At 33.5% G+C, this 23204-nt stretch overlaps 3 protein-coding genes across 3 annotated transcripts; 2 read left to right on the top strand and 1 right to left on the bottom strand.

The window, feature by feature from the left end:
- Positions 1–825: 825 nt before the first annotated feature.
- On the bottom strand, positions 826–1636 carry LOC117925325. Its single transcript, XM_034844321.1, has 3 exons — positions 1415–1636; positions 879–1339; positions 826–835 (listed from the first exon to the last, which is right to left on the bottom strand). The coding sequence occupies exons 1-3, from the start codon at positions 1634–1636 to the stop codon at positions 826–828; spliced, it is 693 nt and encodes a 230-aa protein (XP_034700212.1).
- A 6959-nt stretch (positions 1637–8595) lies between these two features.
- LOC117925326 (cytosolic sulfotransferase 15-like) lies at positions 8596–9914 on the top strand. Its single transcript, XM_034844322.1, is given in 4 exon segments — positions 8596–8665; positions 8777–8826; positions 8828–9013; positions 9463–9914. Coding segments are annotated over 4 exon segments (633 nt in total). The 3' UTR covers positions 9790–9914.
- A 4121-nt stretch (positions 9915–14035) lies between these two features.
- Positions 14036–17357, top strand: LOC117924467 (anthocyanidin 3-O-glucosyltransferase 7-like). Its single transcript, XM_034843080.1, has 2 exons — positions 14036–14563; positions 16155–17357. Exons 1-2 carry the CDS (start codon positions 14074–14076, stop codon positions 17042–17044), a joined length of 1380 nt encoding a protein of 459 aa, XP_034698971.1. The 5' UTR covers positions 14036–14073; the 3' UTR covers positions 17045–17357.
- The last annotated feature ends 5847 nt before the right edge of the window (positions 17358–23204 follow it).

A 23204-nucleotide genomic window follows, 5' to 3' on the forward strand; every position in this document is an offset into this window, starting at 1 on the left:
TGTTTTAAATACCAAATACCATACATTTGTAATATGAAAAATAAAAAATGTAAATACATTTCCTGACAAAAAAAAAAAATTATTACTAGCATACGTTTTAGGGACAAAATCATTTTGTAAATAAAAGGATTTAGCAACGAAATGAATTCGTCAGTATTAATGATAAATATTTTAGTTGAAAAAATCCTTTAGCAATGAAATATCTATTTCATCAAGAAAAACTTTTAGTGACAAAATGGAACTTTCGTTGGGATTGCAAAGCCTAGGGAGACGAAATTAAATTGTTACAAAAAATATTTGGTAGCAAAATAAATTCGTCAGCACTAAGTATTGACGACTTGGAGGACAAAAATTTATATTTTTTAGTGGCAAAAATTCTTACTTTTGTTAATGAAAAATTTCGTTGGGGAAAATATTTAGTAACAAAATTTTTATTTCATCAGGGAAAATATTGGGCAACGAAATAGGATTTTTGTCGGGATACTTTTAGCGACGGGTCTAGGGCGACGAATGTGACACGAAACATTTTTCGTTGGGAAATATTTTTGCAGACGAAATTTAGACTTTTAGTGACAAAATATTTTATCACTGAAAGTCAATTTTCTTGTAGTGAAACAAAACCTAGACTATTCCCATGCATGGTGGAACCATCAGCTATATGAATATTTAGAGGATGTGGTGCAGGGTCAAGTTTGGAGAATAGGGATGAGTGAGGTGTCATGTGATTGCAGCAGGCAGAATCAAAAAGCCAAGTTTGAGACTTACCAGGTAGAACAGATAAGGCAGTGGAAAGAGATGCATTACCAGCTATACGAATAGCCTGAGCTATGATCTCCTGTAGTTCAGTGGATGAGAGGTTGATAGTAGATCCAGAAGACTTGGACTCAACTAAGGTGGAAGCCATTGGCGGAGTAGGCTCAATATTAGCAACAGCAGCAGTAGATTTGTTACGACGGTAACAAGTCTCAATGGTGTGGCCAGGACGCTTGCAATAGTTGCAGAACTTTTTGTTGGTCTGCTTGCGACGATTGCTAGAGCCATAAGAATCACCTGATTGCTGGGGTTGCTCTATGAGTGGAGTAGATGGAGTAATAGCCAAAACATTGAGCTTATTCTGGGCTTGAAGGGTTGCAAGACGAGCTTCTTCTCTAACCAACTCATTTACAGCAGTATCAAGAGAGGGAGTAGGACTGCGATTGAGTAGCTGACCACGAATGGGCTCAAAGTCCTTGTGAAGTGACATTAAGAATTCATAGAGGCGAAATTCATCTCTAATGGAAGCATATTGCTGAGCATCTTTTGTGCATGTCCAAGTTGGATCAGAAAGGTCAATTTGGTCCTAAATAAAGCGAAGCTGATCATAATAGTCATTGATGGATTGCCCTGGTTCTTGCCTGAGTTGATGTAATTCAACCACTAACTGATATTTCAAGGATCCATGAGTAGTGGAGTACCTTTTAGCCAACATATCCCATGCAGATTTTGCATCATCAAAGCTGCCCATCAGATTGGAAATAGAGGGAATGGAAGTGTTCCGAATCCATGTGAGGATCATGTGGTTATGACTATCCCATTCAATCATGCGATTAAGAAAAACAACATCTCCTTCACTTGCTCCCTTGACAGGAATAGTCATTGCACCGGTACAATAATTTCAGAGCATGCGACCCTTAAGAAAACTGCGCATAGCTTGAGACCAAGATAAGTAATTTTTATTTCCCTCCAATACAGTATTGATGGGGCGAGAAAGAAAAATATCCTTTTTATCCATTTAGAGACACAATATGCAAAAACAGACTGCAAAATTGAAATCTACGCGAAAAACTGGGTAAGAAGAACCTGGTCAACCTTGGAAAAGTCAATGGTCAAAGTCAACGCTGGTCAACGGTCAGCTGGTCAACGGATGACGTGGAGATGATGTCAGCTAGGGCTAGCGTGGCACTGACACGTCAGCAGTGGTGACGTAGCTAGGGCTGACGTGGCGCTGACGTGGCACGTGCGGGCTCCGATGGCGATGAGGTTTCCACGAATGTGTAGATCGGCGCTGGACGATCTCAGTGGTACCGTCAAAATTGAAATCGGAGCAATATTCGCAACGGTGATGCGAAAAACAGTGATCTTGTGCGGTGTGAAACTCCTTAAGGACGGTGGCTGCAGGTCTGGAACCCAAGGACGACGCTTAGATGACGTCGGAGTCGGAGGTTCAACGGCAAAAGGCTGCGGCGGCAGTTGTGATGGCGGAAGCGTTAAAAAGAAAGGAATTCACACTAATGAAGAGAGACTGCTAAGAAAGGGTCAGAGTAGTGGCTCTGATACCATGTTAGAAATATTGAAAGATTGTATTGTATTTCCTGAGGGAAAGAATATACATCAGTGCCTTTATATAGGAGGCATATGTGTGCGGTACAAGTAACCTAACTGGGCCTAAAGCCCATAACATAATATACCCTTAATATACATTAACAATCGTCACTCACATCTCCATCATTGACTTGGAAAGAAGGGCTACAACTAGAGATTACCACTTGTCTCTGTCTTGAGAAGTTCATCAGCAGCGTGCTTTCTCTCAGATCAACTAGACGTCTCACCACGGGAACACTGGCTTCACCACTGCCAGTCCGCTCGTCTTGATCATTCTCCCATCACCATAACAAGAAACACCTGAAATGCCGTATTAATCATCATCGAACCGATATCTTCTCATCTCGGCATTTGCATCTCAAAATTCTTTTGGTTTTTGGGTGCATCAAATCTCCATAGAAAGGCTGAGGAGTATGCCTTCATCTAAGAGGAGGTTTCAAGTTTCTGTTGGCATCTCCATTTCCGACGTCTTCTTCTTAGGAAATTTTAGATTTTCGTTCACACCTTCGGCACCAACTCCACGCTGCAATTTGTAGCTGCATGCGCCCCCCCCCCCCCCCCCCCCACGATCTGTATCCACCGCCAGTCCACGCATCAAGTCTTCATCCCCAAGGGCTGCATCCACCGCCAGTCCACACATCAAGTCTTTCCCCTAGGGGCTGCATCCACCGTCAGTCCACGCATCAAGTCTTTATCCCCACGGGCTGCATCCATCGCCAATTCACGCATCAAGTCTTCATCCCCACGGGCTGCATCCACTGCCAGTCTACGCATCAAGTCTTCATCCACACAGCTGCCACTTTGAGGAGAAACCAGTCCACGCACCAATAGAGCCTCCATGGGTGGCATTTCTGGGCATCATCCTTATTTTTTGAAGGAGAACACTTCACAACCATTGAAGATCTGCACTAGCATGCTAGTTCCATTATTTGAGCATCACACCTAAATCTCCACCTCGCTGGTTTTCAGACAACCATCCTCACGCTGCAACTAGTCGCCATCTGCCCACACCTCACCACATCAGCCACGCACCATTCTCTAGTAAGACACTGCAACACGCATTCTTGAAGGTAAGTTCTTTTTTTAAAATTTTATTTTAGTTTAATTTTAGTTTATTTCGTTAGTTCAGATGTTTCTTATAATTAGTTTAATTAATTCTTCATGATAAAGTTCTAATTTTTCATTCCGATTTAGATTAGTGTTGATTTTTCTTTTAGTTTAGATGTGTTCGTGAATTTCTGATTTTTTTGGTTTAATCAATTTTATGTGAAAAAAAAAATCATGTTTTTAGTCTATTTTGATTAAATTTAATTCATCTATTTGGTTCAAATATTTTTTTGTAATTTTAGATCGTTGACAAAATTGATTCTACATTTGAAAGTTCACCATTTTAGTTTGCTTTCACTTAATCTAGTTCATTTTAGTTATTTTAGGCTCTTTTATGATTTTAGTTCATTAATAAAATCAATCCCATGTTTGAAAGTTCACGTTGTTAGATTGCTTTAATTTAATTTGATTCATTTTAATTAGTTTAGGTACTTTTGCAGTTTTAATTTATTAATAAAATTGATTTTATATTTGAAAGTTCATGTTTTTAGCTTACTTTGATTTAGTTTCACTCATTTATTCAGTTTAGGTATTTTCATAATATTAGTTCATTAATAAAATTGATCCTATGAGTTGGAGACTTTGTTTTAAATTTGCTCTAGTTGGTTTCTGATTCATTGTTTTAGGTTTGAGTGTTTTTATATTTTTAGTTAGTCAATATAATTGATCCAATGTGTTAAAGATTTTGTTTTGAATTTACTTGGGTAAATTTCTGATTCATCTTTAAGTTTGAATTTTATTTATTTATTTGTTATTTATTTATTTATTTGTTAATATAATTGATCCCCTAGGTTAAAGATCTAGTTTCAAAATATGTTTTGGTTAGTTTTTAATTCATTTTTGGGTTTAAGCGTTCTTATAAATTTTTAGTGTGTTAATATAATAGATCCTATGTGTTAAAGATTTGGTTTTAGATTTGCTTTAGTTAGTATTTAATTCATTTTTAAGTTTAGATTTTATTTAATAATTATAATTTATTAAGAAAGTTGGTTCCATGTTTGAAAATTCATATTTGTTTTTAGTTTACTTTAATTTAGTTTGGTTACTCCATTAGTGTCATGTTTAATATATTTAAAAAAAATGTTAGTTCAGTTGCTTTGTGAACATTATGCATAGTTTACTTTCTTTTAAAAATTATAGTTTAGGTATCCCATTGATCTTGATATTTCATGTTCCTATAATTTATCGTCGTTGGCTTACTGATTTAAATTGAAGGATAATAAAAATATTCTTAAGTTATTTAAATTTAGTTTCCATTAATTTGTTTACTAATTTATACTTTTAAAATTCCATGTTTTAGTTTTCAAAATTTGGTGCAAGTTTGTGTCTTAGGATCTTTATGTCTGGGTCCCCTTGAAGATGTTATTTTATGCGTTTATAGTCGTTTATTGATTAAAGACTGGCCTATATGACCTGTGTGATAATTGATGTTTTCGTATACTCTTGATAATTTTTTCTATGTTATTTAGATACCAAACATGCTAGGATTCTTTCCTTCACTACTCATTATTATAACTTTGATCTAACCCCCATGTCTTGCGGAAGCGCATAATAAGCTATCTATGTCATCCAGGTACACCCTTTATCACCCATCTTCTAAATTATGTGAATATGTTTGTCACTGTGAACTGTTTTTATGTTTGATAGTGTGTGGATGTCTTGATACTCGTTTCATTGTTCGATTATTTATGATAAATCGCATGTTGGGTAAAATACTATTTGAACTAACTTTGATGTTTCTGTGATAGTGCTTGAGAAATAGTTCAAGAACACACCCTAAATCTTCTTTAGGATTGTGATTGGTTTTCTTGTTTGGCATGCTATTTTTGAAATCACCTAACCTATCTAGGTATCCATAATCAACCAAATTAATTGCCACATTTCCCTCAACTTAGTCAGTAGAGACCTTTGTAGGGCTTAGAAAGATGCTACCTTTTATAGGTACTTTCCCAATAGGTAACCTGATCCCCGGACCTAGACTCGGGTTTTTCAAAGACACGCTTTTCCAAAAACTATGGAGTCACTTCTTTAGGGTTTTCTTTCTTGTTTTATTTTCCCTTTTAAAATAAAATAAAATAATTGGTGACTTCCAACTTTTTTCTCAAAACTAATTTTTCACGAATAAAAGTGAGTTTCGCCCATTGGGTGGGGACGTACATGAAAAATGCGGGTCCACAATTCACTTCTCAGAATATAGAGTGAGAAGAGTAAGAGAGAAAAAAGAAGAAATTGAAGAGTGAAGGAGTCGTTTTCATCCAAATAATAGATCTTCGTGATATATGGTTTGTTTAAGCCGAAACTTGGTGAATTGGTTTATCACTTATAGCTGTTCATTTTGGATGGTGGGATTATTGATCGAAGTTGTCTATTTCATTATATAGTCGCCTAAACAGAGTTGGTAGGAAATACAATATCTTCATAGCATTGTTGATCAATCCTCTTGATATTTGTTTTTCACCATTGGATCATGCTAAAATTTGGACAGCAGTTTCGTCTCTTACGCCCCTTAATTCTGGTTGGTTGGATCGTCAATTAGTAGTCAAATATAAACTATAATCATCCAAATAGAGTAGAACGCAAAAGGAGAGGAGAACATCTCGATTCTATGTAGTCTTCATCAAAGACTTATATCTCTTTGATCCATTGTTTGATTGAGGTGAAATTTTAATAGGAGGTTCAACACTCGTGGTTCTTCAATCTGAATGGTTGGATCTCCGATTGGAGTTTTCTGGATGATTAGTTTATCTGAACAGAACATCAAATTTGTAATATCTTTCTGTTACTTTTTTATTATTTGGTGTTTATGTTTGTGAAGCCAAGAATTTTTTTTTCTTGATGATTGTTGTTGTTGATGGTCCCTAATTAATGTTAGGACAAATTGTGTACTCTCACTTTAGTTGATAGTGAAGCCTTTTTTAGTGGACTCCGGTCCCATGGTTTTTACTCCTCACATTGAAGAGGTTTTCCATGTTAAAAATTTTTTGGTGCATACATGGTTGATTTTAATTGTGATATTGTGTTGAACTTTATCCCAACACAAACCTTGACTATCTCTCTTTTTGGAAGTGGAAGACGACTAACTAAAGTCATTAGGAAATCCTAACCCTTTAAGGGGCTTTTTATAGGGTTGCCCGCTAGGCTTAAATGACATGAGGCCATCAAGGCTTGGGTCACTTAATCTAGCCTAAAACGGGTCCTAATTGATTAATTAACCATATAGGATCATCTAATTAATCAATTAGCCTAATCCAGAAACCTTGTTCATTATTCTCTATACAATCTTGTGTAATTACCAAACACTCTTATGCACAGAATGAACCTAGAGCCAATCCAAGTCTTATAGACTATGTCATCATGGTATATGAGCTTGGAGTAGGGACTATTGGGACCTATAGGAGTATTGGCTCTCTCATAATCCAATTTTGAAGTTGATTTGACATTTTATTAAAGAGAATCAACTGCATTTCAATACGCTATGTAAACAACAACAAGATGACACTTGGGTCCATGATCTACTATCCACTACATACAGACTCCCTATGAACTGGTGTTTGTGATCTAACAAGGTAGTGTTATCACTTATCAAGATTACCTTTCAAATCCTTGAGTTTTAAATATCACTTATTATTTGATCAATTGATATACTCTAACTTCAAGGAGTATATGTCAAATTCCACTCAAGGAATTATTGTGGTAATAAATTTCATGATCACATGTTGTTTGAATCACCCAATGGAGCACACTGTCTCAATCTCTGGAGATATCATGGTACCTCTATTAAGAATACCTGTTGTCAACAAACTCTATCAACAGTAACCTAATTCATAGGGATATATCACCACTTTAAGGTTTTATTGATAAGTCAAAGCCTCCTGTTGATTTTTGTGCAAACCTAATATCATCTCAAGGTTGAGAATCTATGCAGTATAATAGCTTAGCAAATTATGACAACTGGTATTCTTGTGTCATGATTCACCATAAGTCCTATCCAATGTGCATCATATACACTAGTGCACTCACCATAGGAAACTCATTCTAATGGCTAAAATAAGTTATCTCTCCAATTAGGAGGTGATGTACTACAATATTTATTGAATTGTCCAAATCTACGAACCAACTGTATTATCTACTTACAAGGAACTCATGATTTATATTTTATATACAATTCTTAATGTACATAAGTTATGTACAGTGTAAAAGACATAGACTAAATGCTCAAATCAATATCAATACACCAAAAGGATAACAAAAGTACAACTAAGTCCTACATTGTTATATCATGTTTTATTTTTAATAGCTCAACCCCTAAAAGATGTTAATTTTTTAATTAAATTATTAAAAAATATATTAATAATTTATCTTATCAAATTAATTTTAATTTATAAAATATTAGAACTTCATTAATTTTTTTTATATTTTAGTAATTTTTGAATAAATTTATATTTTTAATATTTTAAAATAAAAATATTTACTATTAATGAGATAAATATGAAAAAAATAATTAAAAATAAAAGGATCATATAAAATAAAAGGTAATATAAATTTAAAATAAAAGATAAATCCTAAAAAATAATTTTAAAAACAAAAAACACAGATAAATATCTAAAAAACAATTGACATTTTTTGAAAAATTGTTGATAAATCGATAATATTTAAAAAAAATGACCAAAATATTGACGATATTTTTCCCTATAAACGTGTGCTCCCTTTGTGAGGAATTGACAATAAATTGATCCCGAAATCAAACCAATATTTCGTCAATATTTGGATGATTTTATCGATTTTTTTTATGATGTTTTGCCCGACGGATAACCGGTCCCAACATTTTTATAGAAGCAGATGCCATAGATGGACCGATTTATGAAATCTGAGACCTGACAAATAAATGCCTAGTGGACCCGGTTTCTGCACGTGAAGCAGAATACTGCAATGAATAATATAAAATAAACAAAACACCATGCCCTATAAATGCCTAGTGGACCCGATTTCTGGACCTGAAACAGAACACCATGTCTTCACCCAAATCATTCATTGTGCTTGACTACCCTTCAAAACTGCTCATTCAATAGAAATCTGGAGCAATTACAACTCGTTCATCTTCTCTGTATGGCAGATTTCTCCTAAAAAATGAGTTATGGAGAAGAGGAAGATTCATGCTCACGAGGCAGCTATGGAGAAGATGATAAGAAGGTGAGCAGCAAGGAAAAGTTAAAAGAATTCATATCAACCCTACCCAGAGAGAAATGTTGGATCACTGAGCATTTGTACCATTACCAAGGATTTTGATACTGGGACGAACGACTCTCAGAAGTCATATTAGCTCATCAAAGATGCTTCAAGGTACGACCCACTAATATCCTCGATCTAGAGCAATAGTCCAAAATCTGGCACCACATGGCTTAAGACCCTTGTGTTCGCTATCTTGAACAGAGTCCGATATAATTATGATTCCCACCCCTTCCTCTCAACTAATCCTCATGACTACATACCTTTCTTGGAGGTCGATGCTAGTAAGAACCGTACAAGTCTTAACCAAGACCTTCCTTAGATCTGTCACACCCATAAATGGTAAATGGTTTTAAAAAGGGGACTGGACCGGCTAGTCCGATCGCTGGCCTGTCACGGTTCCGATCCGATCATTTAGACAGGAAATAGGTTGAACCGGGATCGGACCGGTTGAACCGGTGGTCTGAGCGATGAACTGGACGAACAGGCTAGTTCCCTCCGAATCGGACTGTTTAATTATTATTATTGTTATTATTTGCATCAAAACGACGTCGTTTTGAAGGACCTCCTTCCAAACTCTCCTCCTAATATTTGCAGCAGTTACCGCCCGCCTCTAACACGCTGTGACAGGCTCCCACCACTGTAACCCCCCCTCCCTTCCCTGACTTGTGCAGTGGTAGTAACTACTCCAACCCCTGGTTGTAACTCCCCCTCCGACCTGCTGTAACCCCACCCCCCTCCTCTTCCCGGCCTGTGCAGCGACAGTAGTTACTCAATTTTTATTCTCAGTCTCTCAATCCAACCTCCCTAGACCATGGGTTGGAGATGTTTTGCCGGGGTGTAGAGTTATTTGGACCCTACTGGGACCATGTGTTAGAGTATTGGAAGATGAGCAGGGAGAGGCCAGACAAGGTGTTGTTTTTGAAATATGAAGATCTCAAGGAGGATATCAGTACTCACATCAAAAGGTTAGCGCACTTCTTGGGCTTTCCTTTTTCTGAGGAGGAAGAGAGAGTGGGGATTATAGAGGAAATATCAAGGTTGTGTAGTCTTCAGAGTCTTAAAAATTTGAAGGTGAACAAGACTAGAAAATGACCCTGTGGATTTAAAAACTTGGTGACTTTAAGAAAGGCGAAGTGGGACATTGGGTGTAGATCGCACTCCACCCCCTCTTCCCCGGCTTGTGCAGTGGCAGTAGCTGCTTTATTTTTATTTTTTAAAATTTATTTTATGTTTTATTACTTTAATATTTATTATTTAATGTGTTATTTTTAATTGTTGATCATAATTTTGATAGATATTGTAAAAATTTAGATAGAATTTATTATTATTATTTTTAAATTAATAATATATAAAATAATAAAATATAAATTTATAACGTCACCGATTCAACCGCGGTTCGATCAATGAACTGTGAACTGATAACTTTTCCGGTTCAATGACCAGTCCGATTCTGAAAACATTGCACCCATGTTTTTTTTTACTTCATTACCAAGCTCCATATTAGCTTCAAGTTGCAAAATTGTTTACGTGTATCGCAATCCAAAGCATGTGCTAGTTTCCTTGTGGAAAGTTGCGAGTAAGGTGAGACCCAAGGAATTGCCACTCCTTTCCTTAGAGGTGGCATTTGAGCATTTTGCTAAAGGGGCTTCGGGATATGGACCATACTAGGATCATGTTTTAGGGTATTGGAAAGCAAACTTAGAATGGCCTCATAGGGTGCTATTGTTGAGATATGAGGACTTGCAGACTGAGCCTATTATCCATGTCAAGACACTAGTCGAATTCATGGGGCATCATTTCTCTTTGGTGGAAGACCAAGAAGGCGTGGTACAAAAAATAATAAAGTTGTGCAGGTTTAAGAACTTGAGCAATTTGGAGGTGAATAAGATGGAACACTTGCCGCTCTCCCAACCCGTGTGCGTGCAAATGATGTATATTTTAGAAGAGGTAAGGCTGGAGATTGGAAGAATCATTTAACTACTGAGATGGTGAAGTTCGAGGGAACTGGTTTACCGAAACAGTACTAGGTTTGTGAAACTCTGATTTGTATTTCTGATAAGATATATATGTGATCATGTGTTTAATGCTTTATTAGTAGTGGATTTTTTTTTGGAACGTTTATTGTAGTTGATTCTCAATGTGTAAGTGAGTTGATGAGTGGGGTGTTTCCCCTTAACATGTAATGGTTTATGTGTTGAAATAACTTCATTTTATCTTATATATATATAGTATCAAATATCTATAATAGTACTAAATTTATAACCAGATCATTCGAGTATATGATTACATTTGGATCATAGCAAAATCTCACCAAATCTTTTTAAAACCATTAAGTTTTTAAATTGTATTTTTATAAAATATGATTTCTAAATTGATTCCAATTCTATTGGTTTTTCCTAATCAAGCAAGTTATTAGATTTCATATTTTAAACTAAAAAGATTTGAAAAAAATTTCCATTTAAAAATTTTAATTTTAAATCCTTAATTTAAGATTCATTTCTAAATTATTTTTATTATTTGAAAAGATTTTTTTTTTTTAACTTCTCAATTTAATTTTTTTTTCTAAATAATTAAAATATTTTAACTCAATTAAAATTTCTAATTCAACCCTATCTTATTAGATAAAAGTTTCATAATTTTAAAAATAATTGGAACAAAATTGTCAAGATACAACGTAGACTTATTGTCCTAACTATCTTCCTTTTGACAATTTTGTAACCAAACATCGTTACATAAACCCATCCAAACTGTCATAATGAAGTTTGCTTAACACTCAAGTATGCTCATCTAAAAAAGATTGGATGGAAGATAATGCACGCATCTCCCGATCCTATATTTTGTACACATAGAAATAACTTTTCCAAAGGTAAAGCATTGTGTGGGATAAAATATAATCAAGAAGCAAAACAAGATGGTAAGAAGCTACACTTATGCATTGAACATTGTTAAGGAAGTAAAACAATAAAAAAAAATTTTTCCCCCAAAATGAAAATTCTTAACCTTTTTAAAGTCACTAATTATCTCCCTTTTTCAAAGTTATTAATTATTTCTCATTTTTTTAAGCTATTAATTATCTCTTTCTTGATAAATTCTTCCCATTCTTAATAAAAGTTTCAACCTCTATTTTTAATTTATATATTATTTTCTTTTAATAAAATAACTTAAAAATATGTATTATTATTTGTTAGAGTTTTTCTCAGCTCCCTCAATATTTTGATTGATATTTTTAGATATATTCCTAAAATTCAACTACCAATATTTCTGTAATAAAAACCAATATATCCTTGTATATAAAAAGATGAAAAATCGAAATGCAATAACTTAGATAGTGTTTGTTTTTTGGTTAAATAAAAAAAGTCAAAATATTAGGTTATTTCTATTCCTCTAAAAGTATATTGGTGATATTAATCAACAAAACTAAAATGATGTTATTATCAATAAATTTTAATTTAATTATGTTAATTGATGTCTATAAATTATTTTAATTGAATAAAAAAAAGTCAAATATTCAACCAGAAAAACAAAGAACACCTTAAATATCGAAAAGTTCCAATCGGGTATCACAATAACAGTGACTGACATACAAATGCATGTAGTGGACTCCAAGTGGATGCCCATTGGTGACTCAGTATGGGACGGTTCCCTGGGATATTGATTCTAAATCTCAATCAAAGAAGACAACAAAATAAATTATTTGGATAGAGGATGGCACAGCCAGTGAATCTCATGTTGGAACTCAAAATTATACAAGGGAGTTTTTTTTTTTTTTTGTATTTCTAATTATTTTCTAAAATACCATAAAAAATGTTAAAAATACCTTAAATTTGTTCCCAAAAATCATCACATTTTAAAAATAAATACTAAAAAACATTTTTAGTCCAAAATTTATAAAAAAAATGTTTAAAATTGGAAAAAGTTTCCAATGTGAACAGAAGCCATTTGCAAATTTAATGCACTAAGCTCGGACCATTCATGTCCACAACAGAGTCTGTGGTGCCATAGGCCGCCATAATGAGCGCCTAAAAATTACCATTCATCATCGCCAACATTAAAGCCTCACCTCGCCCCGAAACTCACTGAATCGCCAGCAAGCCATGACTACCACCGCCAGATCCATGGACAGGCATGTTGCAGTATTAGGGTTCCCCACCCATACAGCTACCCTCTTAAAACTCCTGCGCAGACTAGCATCTGCCGCACCCACCACCATCTTCTCCTTCTTCAACCACTATTTTTAATTTATATATTATTTTTTTTAATAAAATAACTTAAAAATATGTATTATTATTTGTTAGAGTTTTTCTCAGCTCCCTCTATATTTTGATTGATATTTTTTGATATATTCCTAAAATTCAACTACCAATATTTCTATGATAAAAATCGATATATCTTTGTATATAAAAAGATGAAAAATCGAAATGCAATAACTTAGGTAGTTTTTGTTTTTTAACTGAATAAAAAAAGTCAAAATATTTGATTATTTCTATTCAGTTAAAAGGACCTTGGTGATATTAACCAATATAACTAAAATGATGTTATTATCAACAAATTTAATTTAATTATGTTAATTGATATCTATAAATTACTTTTAATTAAATAAAAAAAAGTCAAATATTCAATCGAAAAACAAATAACACCTTAAATATTGAAAAGTTGCAATCGGGTATCACAATAACAGTGACTGACGGATAAATGTATGTAGTGGACTCCGAGTGGATGCCCATAGGTGACTCAGTAAGGGACAGTTCCCTGGGATATTGATTCTAAATCTCAATCAAAGAAAACAACAAAATAAATTATTTGGATAGAGGATGGCTCAGCCAGTGAATCTCACGTTGGAACTCAAAGTTATATAAGGGAGTTTTTTTTTTTTTTTTTTTTTTGTATTTCTAATTATTTTCTAAAATACCATAAAAAATGTTAAAAATTATATAAGGGAGTTTTTTTTTGCATTTCTAATTATTTGGATAGAGGATGGCACAGCCAGTGAATCTCACGTTGGAACTCAAAATTATATAAGGGAGTTTTTTTTTTTTTTTTTTGTATTTCTAATTATTTTCTAAAATACCATAAAAAATGTTTAAAATACCTGAAATTTGTTCCCAAAAATCATCACATTTTAAAAATAAATACTAAAAAACATTTTTAGTCCAAAATTTATAAAAAAATGTTTAAAATTGGAAAAAGTTTCCAATGTGAACAGAAGCCATTTGCAAATTTAATGCACATTTAATGCACTAAGCACGGACCATTCATGTCCACAACCGAGTCTGTGGTGCCATAGGCCGCCACAATGAGCGCCTAAAAATTACCATTCATCATCCCCAATATTAAAGCCTCACCTCGCCCCAAAACTCACAGACTCACCAGCAAGCCATGACTACCACCGCCAGCTCCATGGACAGGCATGTTGCAGTATTAGGGTTCCCCACCCATACAGCTACCCTCTTAAAACTCCTGCGCAGACTAGCATCTGCCGCACCCACCACCATCTTCTCCTTCTTCAACACTCCCAAGGCCAACAGCTCCATCTCCTCTGCTCAAAGTCCCCACGGTATTCATAATCTAAGAGTTTATGATGTAGCAGACGGCGTGCCAGAGGACCTTGTGCTTTCAGCACACCCCCTGGCACGCATCGAGCTGTTCTTGAAGGCTACGCCTGGGAACTTTCGTGATGCTATGGAAGTGGCTGAGAAGGACATTGGAAGGAAGATAAGTTGCCTGGTGAGTGATGTCTTTTTGTGGTTCACTGCTGATATGGCTGAGGAAATGGGGGTTCCGTGGGTGGCAATTAGGACTGCTGCACTTTACTCACTCTCCGTCCACATTTATACTGATGCTATCCGGGAAACAGTGGGAGTTGCGGGTATGAGAAGACTTTTGTGTGCTTATTTTCAAGTTTTTTCTTATGTCAAACTACAAAATTATCATCATCCTTGGCTTTCCCCCTTATTTTCACTGATCATCAGTCATATCAGTAATATCACCTCTTGCTTTTAGTTTCTTTACTACCTTAATGTTTTAGTTTCTTTAATAACTTAAAAGTTGAGGTTGTTATGCTAGTGGAAATGCTATAGCATATCTTGGAGAAGCAATAACTAAGAGAAATAGTTCAGAAATTAATGTATCATTTTTCTAATTTTCAAATGGAGTATGTAAAACATTTTGTTGAAGAAAATATTCAAGGAGGTACATCTAAAAAATCAAATATTGACAACAATTGATTTCCAGTACTTTCTTTAGAACTTTATACAAAATGTAGATGAGTCATATACGGAAAGAAATAAAGAATATTTGTAACAAAAATATCTACAAGAAGATATCCTAAAATTAAGAAAATCAAACAGTATGAATACCAAATATTGTTAATATTTGATTTTTTTCAGATTTATGGAAATATTGATTAGGTGTCTTCATACCATTTATGCGCTTGATTTTGTACATTTCCTTGAATTTTGATTCTTTGTATCTCCTTAAATATTTCGTTTAACATACCCCTCAAGTTAGAGGAGTAATAAATATAAACACCTAACTTATCCCAAAACATGGTGAAGATATCATTTTACAAAGATTTGATAAAAATATGAACAAGTTGGGAATGTATGGAAATATAGCAAGTGAAAAGAGTGCCCATAGGTTCTCTCGTACAAAATGATAATTAAGCTCAACATATTTAGAACAAACATGAAACATAGGATTATGGAACATGTAAAGAACACTAACATTGACACAAAATAATTATGGTGATTTAGGGAGGGACACTCCAATATCTCATAGGAGATAAGTAATCTAAGTCAACTCAATTGCATAGAAGGCCAAAGATACTCTGCCTCGGTGCTTTAGTTGTTTCTTTGAACATCAAGAGGTGCAATTTGCTCAAGTAAAGACACAATAACATGTGGTGTAGTGGGATAACCTACCCAATTAGCATCACTAAACCCATAAAGAGATATTGGACGGTGAAATGACTGAATACTGAGTCCAAGTTCTATATTTGGGGAAGACACATTTTGGCATGCAAGTTTATGACTCTGTGTATTGGTAATGGAAGTTGTTATTTCTATTACTTCATTTGGAACTTTATACAAAAATATAAATGAGTTATTTATGAAAAGAAATAAAGAATATTCCTACAAAAATCAAATATATTCTCTAGATTTATAGAAATATTGATGGGAGTGTCTTCTTGCCCTTTACATGCTTGATTTTGGGTATCTCCTTGAATATTTCCTTCAACAATTTCTAAGATTGCCAAATTATTTTTTTCATGACCAGTTTTTTACATACGAAACATATTCCAATTAAAATGACCATTTTCTTGTTGTGATTTCAAGTTACTGCAAATACCCAGTTATTATTTTTCTCATAGAAAGCATTTTTTTTTTTGTTTGTCATTCATCTTGATCAGTGACGTCCGTCAATTAATATGAATTAATGCAGCTATTCGCCTATTACAGGGCAGGTGCAAGACCAAACCCTTGATTTCATCCCAGGATTGTCAGCTATAAAGGTTGAAGACCTACCTGAAGGAATGGTTTTCGGGGACACAGAATCTCCCTTCGCATGCATGTTGCATAAAATGGGGCTCATGCTGCCACGAGCAACCATTGTTGCCACAAATTCCTTTGAAGAACTAGAGCCGACCATTGTCACAAATGATCTCAAGTCCAAGCTCCAAAAAGTTCTTACTGTTGGTCCTTTTGACCTATCTTCACCACCACCGCTGATATTGGACGCCAGTGGCTGCCTGCCATGGTTGGACAATAAAAAAGAAGCGTCAGTGGCATATGTTAGTTTTGGGAGCATAGCAACACCACCACCCAACGAGATTGTAGCATTGGCAGAAGCCCTAGAAGCAACTGGGATACCGTTTCTTTGGTCTCTTAGGGAGCATGCAATGAACAATTTACCAAAAGGATTTCTAGAGAGGACGACCGCTCATGGAAAAGTAGTTGCGTGGGCACCCCAGCCTCAGGTCTTAGCACATGCCTCAGTTGCAGTGTTTATTACTCATAGCGGTTGGAACTCGGTGACTGAGAGTATAGTTGGTGGTGTGCCCATGATCTGCAGGCCATTCTTTGGAGATCAACGTCTTAACAGGCGGATGGTACAGGATGTATGGGGGATTGGTATAGGAGTTGAGGGAGGGATCCTCACAAAAAGGGGAGTAATGAGTGCTTTGGGACTAATTTTGTCCCATGAAGGGAAGAAAATGAGAGAGAAAATTGGGGTCCTAAAAGAGCTTGCTAGAAGGGCTGTTGAACCAAATGGGAGCTCAACTCAAAATTTAGGTCATTTGTTGGAGGTAATCACAACATCTAAGTTACCTTTGGACACCAATAAGTAGCTGCCTCAATGGTGTTCGTCAGGACGTTAAAAAGTTCAGAAAGAATATTTTATTTTGAGTGATTATTTTAGTTTATATTTTCGAGAAGAATATTTTATGTTGAGTTATTATTTTAGTTTACATTTTCTTGAAGAATATTTTATGTTGAGTTATTATTTTAGTTTACATTTTCTTGAAGAATATTTTATGTTGAGTGATTATCATTTTCGAGTCGTCAACTCCTATAAGGTTTCTATATTTTATTATTAAGGATTTCTATTGAGGTAAGTATCAGCATGTAATTTTCAATAAATTTTCTGTTGAGGTTAAGTAATACTTGAACAAGAGAGAGTGGTGAAACACAATAAATTTTTAATTATCTCAAATTTTATCTTCTTTGCAATTATTTGTATTTCTCTATCACTCTTATTACTCTAACAATGATTGTGTTTTGTGTAAAGTAACTTTAGGAATATAAGATGGAAATTGGAGTCTGTATCTCTTATGATTATTAAAAGAGGGCACTAAACTATGCTTAGCCGTATAAGAGAATGAAATTGCTAATTCAATCAAAATTAATATAGGCTAATCACAAAGATGCATATGAGTAGTCTTGAATGAGGTGTAATGAAAGTCATGAAATGGATTCTTAGACACATGATCATTTTCTTTAACAAGTAGAGACAAAATGAAAAGATATGCCATGAATGAGGTCACAGTAGCCTTAGATTTATACATTTATTCACAAGAGAATATGAATATGGAAGATTTTCATGTGGTACATGCATAATCCCTTCTTTTGTTTATGATGGAATTATTATTGAAATGAAGTTGGACTAGATCTTATTTATGATATTATTGTCATGGTTTAATTTTGAGCTACTTAAACTTGATCCACAATTTTAGAGTCATAGGTTTGATTGTGTCAAAGGTTTGATTGTAAGGACGAAAGTGACTAAATTAATGATTGATGAATCAATTTAACACTTTTTTGGAAGTGTCCTAAATTTTTAATTAGAATAGAATCGTTTTTGTAAAGAGTATTGTATAAAATATTTTCTAAGTTGATATATTATTGTAATATTAGATTTCCTTATAGAATAAAGAAAGTTGTAATATTAAAATATTTTTATAAATATTCTACGTCATAAAAGGAAAATGTTATGAGAAGGAGATGTGCTTGTAAAAATTATACGAAGTGAATAGAGATGTGAGGAAGAATGTGAGACATGCAATGAAGTGAGAGGCTTGTGATATAAGGTGTGGATACGAAGAGTGTGGAAACATGTGATGTTTTGGAGCCTAATAATTGGATTTGGTTTTATCCTTTGTAATATTCTCTATGATATAGTGAAAATATTTTCTTTCATTAATGGATGTAAGCATGGTTAGTCAAATCATGTTAAAATCTAGCGTACTTTTGTGTAATTATTTCCTCTTTGTGTTCTTAAACTAACATTATTTGCATTAAACATTTGGCTAGCACAACATAGTTAATGAATTTATAAAAAGATCTCAAATTCTATTATTTTCCTACATTTATTTGAGCCAAGTTAGCTTAAGACTGAAAATGGGTCAAAGAGGACATTGGGGAATCTCGTGAGGTTAAACTGAAAAATCGATTCAACAAGGAGTTTGGATATTGCTGTGTTATGTCATGGTTTAAGCTAAAGAAATCAAAGATGAATAAGAACTTGCGGCCATGAGAACAAGGGTTATTGATAAGATAGTAAGTTGAACTGGGTTTGGATTTGGAGCAACTAACTTAAGCACCAAAGTAATTCTAAGAGTAGTTCTAATTATTGGAGGCATTTTTCTTAGAAATATTAGACATTTGATAAAATTTTTAAAATTTAGAAAATCACTTTAAATGATTTTTTATTAGTAATTAACAAATATCTCTTTGAAAATCGGTTTTTTATATGTAACATATCACTAAAAAACACTGTAAATTATTATTATTTTATTTATATCAAAAGACTAACTATGTTTTCATGAACACATTTGTAACAAAATTGTTATATTTAAAATTGTTTTCACTATAATTAGTCCCCATTTCGTAAAAGCATTTATTGATAAAATATTTATAGATTAAAAATATTTTTATCACAATCACTCCCAAACAAGTCTTAAGTTGTACTTTTGTTGATGGGTTCACGAATTTCACTAGTTTGGTATGGTTTTGATGAGGCATCCATTATCATCATATATATATATATATATATATATAGGTCATATAGATACTTGACATCATTTTTATTATGTTTTATGGTTAAATTACTGAATAAATATTTTCATATATCTCAAGGGTATTTATATAGGGTATACAAAACTATTTTAAGATAACAAATTATACAAAATAATATACAACTATATAAAATAATTTACAACTATATAAATCATAGCTATATAACCAATTATAGGTGTAAATCATAGCTCTAACTTAAATCATAGTTGTGAATATATGTTAATTCTCCTCCTCAAGTTGGTGTATAAATATCGTACATGCCCAACTTGGATAATGATGCATAGAATGGATTGCTAGTAACAACACGAGTCTTCATATCCACTAGATGATTTGTACTCTTTACAAGAAATTGGATTTGTAGTAAGTTTTCTTTTCATTCCTATATCATTTTTTGCAGTATTACAACCTATTTATATATTTCTTGAAGAGGAGATAACTAAGTAACAATTTACAAGTCCATTAGTTAAGTTATAACAGAATAACAAATGAGACTGTTATTTGGTGCAGATGAGAAGAAAAGATCCAACTCAGGATCATGTGATTGAAATGTCGCCAGGTGAGAAAATCCGGGTTAACTTCACCTGTTACAGTCATCTGGGAAGGACAAGGTTTGAGTCTTTCAATGTGTTCTTCGAATCCATTTGCATATATGACGTTCTCCATTTGAGTTTTCCAAAGAATGTAGTTGTTTCTATCTAGCTTAACAGGAAGAGGATGATTCAGCATGTGCAGTGACTGAATCATGTTAAGCTGTTGTGATGAGGTGATTTCTGGACCATGTAATTGCTGCAGATTGGAACTTTGCATGGAATTGGCCATGGATTTAGCTAAAAGAAAATCTGGGTGATGAGGATGGACGATGGCTTTGATACCATATAAGAAATTGGATTTGTAGTAAGTTTTCTTTTCATTCTTGTATCACTTTCTGCACTATTACATCCTATTATATATTTCTTGAAAAGGAGATAACTAAGTAACAGTTTACAAGTACATTAGTTAAGCTATAACAGAGTAACAAATGGGAGTGTTATCTGGTACAGATGAGGAGTATTCTGGTGCAGTTTGGTAGTTAGTTTTGAGACTGTTATGAGGTTCATTACTCTTAATGTAAGGAACCTTTATCATGCCAAAATTTAGGTTATCTTTGATGTAGTTCCTATCAAGTTCAATGTGCTTAGCCTAATCGTATTGTATCATATTATTTGCAATCTCAATAGCTATTGTGTCATCACAAAATAGTACCATAGGTTTCTTAGGACCAAACCCAAGCTCGCCTAAAAGAATTCTTAGCCAAGTTCCCTAGTTGCATGATGGAATGCTTGGTATTCAACTCCTGCACTAGACAATGAGACCACCTTTTGTTTCTTATTGCTTCAAGTCACCAAATTTCCTCCTACAAATGACACATACCCTGAAGTAGACTTTCTATTCAATCTGGATTTGACAAAGTTAGAGTTTATGTAATCCTCAATATCTAAATGTCTATGTTTGGAGAACAAAATACCTTTACTTGGAAAGGATTTCACTTAGGCCAAGATACAATTTACTTCATTCATGTGTTAGTCACTCAAATTATGCATAAATTGACTTACAACACTAACTGCATATGACAAGTCAAATAGTATAGGTCAAATAGATTAATTTCCCCACTAGTCTCTGATATTTTTTCTTGTTCGTTGGAATCTGATTAAGATAGATGGACAGATAATGATTTATCTCAATGGAAGTATCTACAGGATCATAAGTGGAGTTACCAGTTTCAACCAAGAGATCCAATATATAATTTTGATGTAAGAGGAAAATGATGGAAAAAACTCGGATCTCTATGTTTCCTAATGGTTGAATCATGTTAAGAACATGTATAACTATCTTATGGATAGTCAGTATGGAAGCTTCAGAGTGATCTTTTGTTCTCATGGTGACTTGCTTCTACGTTTCACGATGGATTAGTGAATAGGCTTATTCTAGACTTGAAAATATGTATTATTATTTGTTAGAGTTTTTCTCATCTCCCTCAATATTTTGATTGATATTTTTAGATACAACCGTAAAATTCAATTACCAATATTTTCATGATAAAAACCGATATATCTTGTAAATGAAAAGATGAAAAATCGAAATTCAATAATTTAAACATTGAAAAGTTGCAATCGGGTACCACAATAGCAGTGACGGACGAATAAATGTATGTAGTGGACTCCAAGTGGATGCCCATTGGTGGCTCAGTAAGGGACAGTTGCCTGGCATATTCATTCTAAATCTCAATCAAAGAATACAACAAAATAAATTATTTGGATAGAGGATAACACAGCCAGTAAATCTCGCGTTGGAACTCAAATTCAAGTTCTGCAAAGAGCTCGGTGATCGCCACTATAAAAATGAAATAAATCAACAGAAAAGGAGAATAAAACGCAGGCTTGTACTCCAAATCATTCATAACCCATATTTCTCACCATAACCCAACTACGAAGAAGAGGGAGCTTTGTTCCCCAGGAGAAGGTGAACACGAACCAAAGGTTCAAAGAATTATTGGCATACTAGCCCAACAACGCTGCTTCAAGGTACGACCCACTGATATCCTCTCAGCCACTTATCCAAAATCTGGCAGCACATGGCTTAAGGCCCTTTTGTTCACCATTTTGAACAGGAACAGATACAGCCTTGCTCTCAACTAATCCTCATGATTGCATACCCTTCTGGGAGGCCCGTGCTAAAGAGAATCCCACCACTACTGCCAGCGAAGACCTTCCTCTCTGCCACATCCACATTCCTTTTACCCCTCTCGTGACTCAAAAGATGTGCTAGTTTCCTTTTTGAGACTTAAATTAAATTAATCAATATTTATATAAATTAAATTTACAATGTTTTTAAAAGCAACCTATCCAAATATTTTTTTTAAATAAGTATTAGAAAAAAATACATAAAAACAATTTTTAAAAATAAGTATGAGGAAAAAAAAATACAAACTTACCTATAAACTTTTCTATTACAAAGTCCTTATGTAGTGGAATAAATAAAAAAGGTTTTAGAGTATATTTGATAGTGATTTTATGAAATTCTTTCAATAGTGTTAATATTTTAAATTTTTTATCATTTAAATATTAAAAATTATTATAAATACTTTTTAAAATCACTTCTAAACATATTTTTTAATATCACAAGACATAGAAAACCAAGTCACATATGCAGGATCGGATCCCTTTTAATAGGACCTATATCAATTTTATAATAATGTCATGATCAATTCTAGAAGTAAATAGATCTTAGTACTCATGTATATCCAACAAAAAGTTGAATTAAAACGCTTTTGGTGTGGGGCATACAACAAAGTATTCTTTGTTGAAGGATTCTTTACTTTATGGTGTACCATAATTAATTGGTCGAATAAAAAACATTTTTTTTTTAAGTAGAAGAGATAAAAATGTCATGCTAAAGAAAATTCATGTTTAATTTAATTCCATATTATGAATTTCATGAATTTAGCAAGCCAAACAAGGTTATTTTATTTTATTTTTATTGATTTATTTATTTTTACAAACTTTTGCTCTTTGAGTTTATTTTCATTATATTTTCTTCCTAACAGATATATTTTACTTTTTGTTAAAAAAAAATTATGGTGAAAGAAATTGCATAATCCATCACATATATATATATATATATATATATATTTTGTAAACAAGTTATAAGAAAGTTCATGGATGTAATTCAGTTATATTTCAATAATTTTGTATTCAAATGTGTTACCATAATTTTTTTTTGTTACTAATAAATTTTTAATTTCTAATAATTTACATTGAAAAATCATTTCTTTTATAGTTAAAAAAATCCATTTCTTAGGAGAAATAAAAAAAAATTCAATTTCATAACCTAGGAGATTATTCTTCTTTCCTCATCAGTATATATGATCATTTAAAATAGCAAACGTAATGAAAT

The sequence above is a fragment of the Vitis riparia genome, chromosome 11, assembly GCF_004353265.1.
Source record: "Vitis riparia cultivar Riparia Gloire de Montpellier isolate 1030 chromosome 11, EGFV_Vit.rip_1.0, whole genome shotgun sequence".
Classification (NCBI taxonomy): Eukaryota; Viridiplantae; Streptophyta; class Magnoliopsida; order Vitales; family Vitaceae; genus Vitis; species Vitis riparia.

Excerpts from the sequence above, each read along its gene's own strand:
- LOC117924467 (XM_034843080.1), top strand. The coding sequence starts at position 14,074 with ATGACTACCACCGCCAGCTCCATGGACAGGCATGTTGCAGTATTAGGG. Across the intron at positions 14,564-16,154 it reads GGAAACAGTGGGAGTTGCGG|GGCAGGTGCAAGACCAAACC; the intron begins GTATGAGAAGAC and ends CGCCTATTACAG.
- LOC117925325 (XM_034844321.1), bottom strand. The coding sequence starts at position 1,636 with ATGACTATTCCTGTCAAGGGAGCAAGTGAAGGAGATGTTGTTTTTCTT. Across the intron at positions 1,340-1,414 it reads CCTTGAAATATCAGTTAGTG|GACCAAATTGACCTTTCTGA; the intron begins GTTGAATTACAT and ends CGCTTTATTTAG.